Genomic DNA, 7,816 nt, shown 5'->3' with positions numbered 1-7,816 from the left:
AGGAATGAGCACTGCTGATGACACTAGAGATATATTTTTTTAATTTGAAATCAGAATACAATATTATTTGTAGAAAGTCTTAAATGACAGAAACATCTAGAATTGTATTTGACCTCTTGTTGCTTAAGTGTGTATATAATACTGCACTGGTGCTAGTGCTACTGTGGGGTAGTGGCAAAAAAAGTGGCAGTTTTACATTGGTTAGTGAGATGCTCTGAAAAGTCTGTATGCAATGGATGTGGGTGTTGTCATTGCTAGTAGCTGGATTTGAAATAGTCCTTGTGATCTGCTTCCTTTCAAATAAGACCAGGGGATAATATTAATGTCTGGTTGTTGGTGAGATAAGATGCTTTGTGTTCTAGGGACTACAGTATTGTTTGACTGCTGTGATTAGTTGTTTATTTTATATATTAGATAATTATTATGTACGGAAAGTTAATACAAGTGCAGTAAATATGTTGGCTAGTTTAGTTCAGGATCATGACAGGAAACTGTCTCACCTTCTAGGTTACTGCTTATTGCTTGTGCAAGAAATCATCGGTGTTGCGAGGAACATAATGCTTTTAATTGGTACTTATTTCACTTGTTCTGCAAGGACTTTCTACACATATTTCATGTTGGCTCTAGGATATTTTGAAGCCCTGTGTGCTTGGTACTCATAGTGTTAATAAGCAGCTTCAGGCCTGAATGAATTTGGAACCTTATTGAAGGCATATGTTTCCTCTCTAGGACACTGTGTGTTACAATTGAGCTGTATCTGCCTCTCTCTAGGAATGAACTGGAACACCATCAGGACTCAAATATAGGTCCTTTGCTACGTTAATTTTGTAATTTCACTGCTGACTTTTAGATGTTGGATGTGTGCTTTGGCACTGCAGCCAGGTCTGATGAATCTCTAGCTAGGCAAGCTGCACATTGCAGGTTTGCAGGAGTCATCTGTAAGTTTGGGCTGTGGCAGAAAGGCTGCAATTGCAATCATAAGCAGGTGTGTTCCTGGTGCAGCAGTTCACATGGCAACTGACATGTTATGAACCAAAGAAGGTTGTCTGAAATTTCCTTCCAGTAGAAGGAATAAGAGTTGTGAAAAATGGCTTAGAGGGGATAAGGACAAAGAATCATAGGAACGCTCTGGAAGGACTTGGTGCTTCATTGCACGTTGCCCCAGGATACAACCATGGAGAGAATGACACATTGCAGAGATGGAAATTAAATTGAGATTGTTGTCCACCCTTGATTATGAATAACAATAGCTTACTTTTTTCACAACTAGGTTTGTTTTCAGTTCCAAACATATACTACTGCAGCAAGACTTATTATCTCACAAAATAGCAGGGTGGTTGAGGTTGGAGGGGACCTCTGAAGGTTTTGAAGGGGAGAAGGGGTAGGGTAGTAGGGATTGACATTCTCCTTTCTTTTTTCAAGGAGCATGTGCTTAAAAGCTAGTCTCTTTGGGTTCTCCACTCTGTTATTCATCTGAGTTTACAGAAGTTGAGCTGTTCGGTGGGGTTTTTAAATGAAACTGTGGCTCTCCATACAGCAAAGCCAAATAACTACTTTCCTTGCCAAATCACTTACTGCAAAAGTATTTTTAAAAGTGTGGATGGCTTGCTCATGTTGTCCTTTAATGAAAGAGTCAGTAGCAGCATCTCACAGCTTTGTGCATAGCATATGGTTACAAGGATTGAACACCACTGTCTTCTAAAGTAACTGTAAAACTAGGGAATCCCAAGATAACTCCTTGTTGGTCTTGATCCTTGTTGCTTCTTGATCCTAAGCCTGAGACTCTGATTCAACCTGTTAAGTGAGAATTTAGCAACAACCGTCTTCAGTTTTACCTCTCTTACAATTGTTTTAGTGCATCTTGCAGAGTTCCTTCATCCTGAAGCCATGATCCTTGTTGTATAGCTGCTGTGAGCCAGTCACACAGCTAGAAAAGAAAAAAAAAAAGATGTGGCATGTGCATGACCGTGAGGGTCATGACTTCAGGAATGGGAAAGTGATATGCTCCAGAGTTTGTTTACTGCAGTTTTGATGATCCACAAAGATTTAAGAAATAATGCTTTTAGTAGTACTGCATATAGCAGGACCTACATTCTTTCCTGTAAGTAACAGCTAGACTCCTCTGAGACAGCTCATGGGTCCCAACAAGATCTGTGTGAGATCTGGGGCAGGTAACATGCATGCAGGGTCTGTTCATTAGCAATTTGTAGGCTGTGACTGCTGTTTTCAAGGAACTGGTCCAGTTTCATTGTGCAATCTACTGAAACTCAAGTTTTCCACCTCTTTAAGCAGGCTAGTGGGAAGCAAATTTTTGCAGATGAGGTCTGAAATGCCATAGTATCACTAAAAATAATAACAAAAAATGTCCCTCCAAAAAAATGAGCAGTTTCAAAATACACATTTGTTTATTTTGTTACTTGAAGTTCAGCTTCCTGTGCAACTGTAGTGGTCCTAACTAATACTCTTTCTGTGGCTATTAATTCTTACCCTGCTGATGTGATTGGAGTATGTCTGTGATACAGTTCTTCCTGGTATCTCCTGTTTTCTGAGCAGTAATGCATGAATGTGTTTAGCTTTTCTGCATTGTCTTTAATACACAAACAAATGTTCTGTCTTTGTAATAATGAAAACTTCTGTATATACTTCAGAAAAGACTTATGTTTTAATATTTTGGGGGAAGAGTGATCTTGTTGATTAACTTTAATTTGAAAAATATTTATTACCAAAAAAGCCTCTTTTCTAGCACTGATTATGCTTTTGAAATTGCGGGGTTCACTACACACTTGGGCAGAAAGCAAAGCATATTTATTCCTATAATTAATCTAGCAGATATTCATAGAATAAGAGAGACCCCACAGTCTACTTTGATATGTTATATATAGGACTGACTGAACATCAGTGAAATATGAGAAATTGTACAGTGGTTTTAATGACCAGCATTTTTATTCTTTCTCTTCTAAGGCTTGTATGATTTTATGCTTGTTTAAAAAATTGTCTTTTCCCCTTCCCCTCTTAAAGGCAGAGACCTGTGGGTTCTTGTTCTGGGAAAGTTTCCAACCCATCATAAGATTGGCATTCCAGAGTTCAAGTATGTTGCTAATATGCATGGGGATGAGGTACGTTTCAATTTTTGCAATGTCATTTATACCGAATACACTTACAAAGGTTTAGAGTGAACTTCTCTCAAGCATATACTACTTATTATTGATGTATGTCATAACTCATAGAGGACCTAATATGTATGTATTTCTTGAGGAATTTTTAGAATAAAGTTCCCTTGTTTTAGTAGAAGGGCTTTAGGGGACCTTACATCATGGTGAAGAATCCTACAGTCCTATACCCAAGACCTCTCTTAAGTAGAGAACTTTGTCTTCTCCAAGTGAGTAAACCCAGAGGTTTTAACTTTCCTAACAAGGAGTTGGATGCAGTAGTTTGCTTGTACATGAAATATGACCAATAGAACTCTTCAAATACATCCTGAGATTAAATAATAACTGCTGTGAAGCATCAAATTATTTATTTTAGGAAGACAATTTATCTTGGGTACCTTAAGCTAGGAATACCTGGATTCACCTGAGATAACACAATGAGTACAAAACAAAAAGCAATTCCAGAACAATTAACTTGCTCTGGGAAGAATGCCCACTTATTCTTCTTTGAAAATGATGATTATGAGCTTCCCTGGTGCAGTACATGAATCTGGATCAGAAAGAATCAAAGCTTCACTCTCCTCTATAATACTTTCCTGCTTTCTATTTCCCTGAATCCTTAGCTTTACCTGCATATATTAGTCATGTTCAGAATAAGTTTAAACTACAGAATCTATTTTATGCAGTCTTTAATATGAAGGTTAAATAATTTATCAGGAGTAGCAAAATTTATATATATGCTAGACTGTGAATTCCCCAAACTAGGAAGAATAGGGGTAGTAGAAAGTGTATCCTGTATGAAGCATAACATATCACAAGTTATTGCTATTAACAGTATTTTGTGTGAGCACTTGCATGCCTACAGGCACTTGTGACATTGTGTGCCAAGAATTTTCCCCAGATTAGACTAACTTCACCTTGTTTGACAGTGGCTGTCCTCAAAGTGCTGCTGGGAGTTTAACTGCTTTGGAATTTAACTCTGTGTGGGAGGAAGCTGATTCATGGTTTCAAATGGGTACATGTTTTGCTGGATGCCCAAGGCAGGGTTTGCAGCTCCTGGTGTGTGTCAGCAGGGAAGTCCAGGGTGCCTAGGGTCTGAGGCTCCATACGACAGTCCCTGCAGACTGCTGAAGGGAATTGCAAACCCATGGCTATAGATCACCAAGCTTTGATGGGAATGAAATGGAGGGCAGGATATAATCTCATCCAGAATGGCCTGGCTCTCAAATCCAATATTGCTGGACTGCAAAAGTCTGCTCATATTGAAGCCTCCACAATGAAGCACCCCTGCCATTATCACTGCCCAGATGGATAGTACAAGGAGCTTTGACCATAGAATCACACACTGTTAGCATATCCAAGGGTCAGGAGTTGCTAGGGATTGGCCACTCGGATCACTGCCAAGGATCTAAGTTTTTATTGACTTCATGAGGAAATGAAGCAAGATTTTGTTTTCAAGTCAGACACAGTGCCAGACAGTCTGAGCAGGGTTGATCCTTGAGCTACCAAGGTATCATATAGCACTAAATAGCATGCTACATTCTACCTTGTTTGTTAGACTGAGTATGCACCTAGGGAACATTCCAGAAATAGAGCTGTTCCTCCTTTTCAGGCCCTTGTGATGATAATTTGCCTTATGGGGCTTTTCTGTGTATATATATAAATAACACACAGTTGGTGGTTGTTTATTCTGTCTGATCATAAATGTATTTCAGATGGCAGGAAATTAATTCCTCATATAGAGAGGCATTGGAGAACTGGAATATTTTTCCCATAATCTAAGATTCTGGTGGACTAGTCACTGGGGATAGATTCAACTACCCCTTTAATATGTTAAGCAGATAAGTTTTGCACTAGTTATGTGACAAGCTTCAACTTGTGTGCCAGAGTCTTTCATAAATAGAAATTGCAGGATTATGGCTTCATTGATCTACTCAGGTCTCTTGTGCTTCAGTGATGCTTTCCATAACTGATACAAAATGATAGAAGTTCTGTTCTCAGTGTTGTTTGGTGATGCTGCCCTTCTAACCTGTCATGATCACATAAATTACACTAATTCAGCTGGCCAGCTGCCCCTGAAACATAAAAGTTTGGGAGGATCCTGAATTGTTTATGTGCAGGCGGTTCACACATCCTGCTGGAAGGAAGTCTAGATTATTTGGAGAGGTGCCCAACAGGGAAGTTCTAAGAAAATAATGTGAGCACACAATATTAAGGAAGGAGCATTTTTTTCAGAACTGGAAAGATTTATTTTTCTAAGTAGGTTGATTTTTTTTTTCTTAATACTGTGAGATATAACCAGCCAAGATTTAAAAGTTTTTCTTTTGTGTTCACCATTGCCAGAGTGAACTTTTGCCCCAGATCCACAGAGAGGCAACAAAAGAGTACTCCCATTCTGTGTGCCTGGACATAATTTACAGCAGTGCATTTTGTTTAACCCAAGCCAGGTTAAAACTGATTTAAACTGACTTTAATCAAAATGCACTAATAAACTGCACAAAATGCATAAGCCTGTAAAATGTTAGTAAAATCTGTGTTAATAAAGGTGAGGGAAAGGTTGCCTGCTGTTCTGAGGCAGCTCTCATTCTTGTCCCAGCCTTGAACTCTTACTTGAAAGGTCTTCTCTCTCTCAGTGTGTACACTGACACATTCTTCCCTGGGAAAGAATCCATTCCACATAACATCAACCACAAACAAACCCCTAAACACTCCTAAGTTATAAATGGAGCAGAACTATCACCTTTGGACCAGCTGTGCCAGGGACTTGAGTCCATTCTACACAACTGAACCATATGATCTAATTGGAAGGATGTTCCAAAACCATGTATATCACATCAGGGAAACCCTTTAAGGAAAAGCATGTCTGAACAAATGGAAAACTACTTGTACGTTTCTGCTTGTTCTCTTCAATGCATTAAGTACAAAGCTTTCTTAACTTTCTGCAGCTATGGTGTCACTGGGCCATCACAAGATAAACTCTCAGGATAGCAATGCTGATACCAATCATTTTCTCCTAAAGCATCTACTTCTGATCATTTTATTTTCTTGGTGTAATAGTATTTTACCTCTTTCATTATGTGAAACTGAGCCTGTGCTGGTAGGTCTGAGCAAGCCTACGTGTAAGGACATGCTTATCGCTTATCTTGTGATATAAATTAATGCAACTAACTATACCCTATTTTCCATGTCGTCATAGACATATACAGAGTAGGGTTTCCTGAGATAGAGGCTTAGGTGAGTAAGGACCAGAGTGGATTGCTTAAAAAGACCCAAACAACAAACTAATGAGTCTTGTGTAGGATTTCTCATTCTTATTTCAAAAAAAGTAATTGAAGCTGCATTTACCCTATCACAATACCACTATGGAAAAAAAATTGGTTTTTATCACCTGGTTGTACAGGAAGAATTGTGTCCACAGACTACACAATCTGCTGTAAGGAGTTTTTAGCACATACGCCTATGTCCTTTGTGCCATGTAATATATTATGGAAGTGGTGTGCCCGGAAACTGTATGTGCTCTAGAAAAGAACAAAAATATTATATGCAAAATTATTGCACCATGAACTATTTTCCACATGGCTTCAGTGTCAACTGATGTAATGTAAAGGAGGTCAGAAGCACTAGAGATTTCAAAATTCAAAGCAGTCAAGTCTCTGTGCTAACAACAGACTTGAAAAAAAGTTGAATGCTGCTGAGATCTCTTTCGACACAGGTAAGATTGCTGCCTTGCCCCAGTTACCTTTCTGCTTATCTTTCCTCACACTGTTGTGAGTGGGAAAAGAAAAAAGCTCTCCATTTCTCAGCCAGGTGAACCCTGTGCTGAGAAGCCTGAAGCCTGTGGAATTTGTCCAGGTGGTAACAACTTATACCAGTTACTAGTTCAAAAGTAGGCTTTGTGTTGCCATTTCCTTCAGTGATAAGCCTAGGAACTTCACTTCCCTGTCATATTTCCATAGTGGTTACTGCTATAGAAATAAGTGGATGTGTGCCAAACTGTATTTGCATAAACAGTTGCTTTAACACTGGTGTATTTTAGTAAAGAAGGACAAACACAGAAGGGTGTGTGCATAATAATTAGTGCTGTACAAGTGTTAAAAATAACATCTTGCAAGTGAGGCATTGGTGTGGTAAACCGGGATGGACTACTGGATTCTCTGCTCCAACTTCTCTTCCATAGGTGGGGTTATGCCTGGTATGCTGAACTAGGCCTGTGGATCAGTCAGGGCTGGAGTGAGGAGCCTGGCAAGACTGTGCTGCCTTGAAACAGGTCCTACCTGATGGTTTGGCTCTTTCTTTCAACATCGTTCAACTTAAAAACCAGGCCATGTTTAAGGAAAGAATTTTAATAATAAAAATGGGCAGAGTCCATCCACCCACAGTCCCCTGGTATTAGGTCTCTATCATGTGGTAACAAAAATGCTTTAAAAACCAGAGGTGCTGCAGTAAAGTCTTACAGTGCAGGTGCAATTGGAGCTAACCTTAATCTTCTAACTGGCTGTTGCTAGGGCTTCTTGAGTAAGCCCTTCAGTAGCAGAGCAGGGTGCTGACACAGCCATGCTAGAGGGGAGAGTCAGAAAGTTTAAGGGATGTGTCTACAGAAACAGCAGTCACACCCTTTTCTACAGTGTTGATCCATGCCCTGACACATACACGCTTCTTCATTCAAG

The 7,816-nt window shown here is 39.4% G+C and overlaps 1 protein-coding gene across 1 annotated transcript in view; it reads left to right on the top strand.

Annotated features, from left to right (window-relative positions):
- The window catches only part of CPM (carboxypeptidase M), an 18,658-nt gene that overhangs the window by 1,975 nt on the left and 8,867 nt on the right, over positions 1-7,816 (top strand). Inside the window, exons 2-3 of the mRNA XM_009071620.1 lie at positions 1,538-1,603; positions 3,019-3,116. Coding sequence (XP_009069868.1) covers positions 1,538-1,603; positions 3,019-3,116 — 164 coding nt within the window. The remainder of the gene's footprint in view (positions 1-1,537; positions 1,604-3,018; positions 3,117-7,816) is intronic.

The sequence above is a fragment of the Acanthisitta chloris genome, unplaced genomic scaffold (genome assembly GCF_000695815.1).
Source record: "Acanthisitta chloris isolate BGI_N310 unplaced genomic scaffold, ASM69581v1 scaffold1893, whole genome shotgun sequence".
NCBI lineage: Eukaryota > Metazoa > Chordata > Aves > Passeriformes > Acanthisittidae > Acanthisitta > Acanthisitta chloris.
The sequence above is the reverse complement of the archived record's forward strand: the minus strand, read 5'-3'. Positions and strand labels throughout refer to the sequence as shown.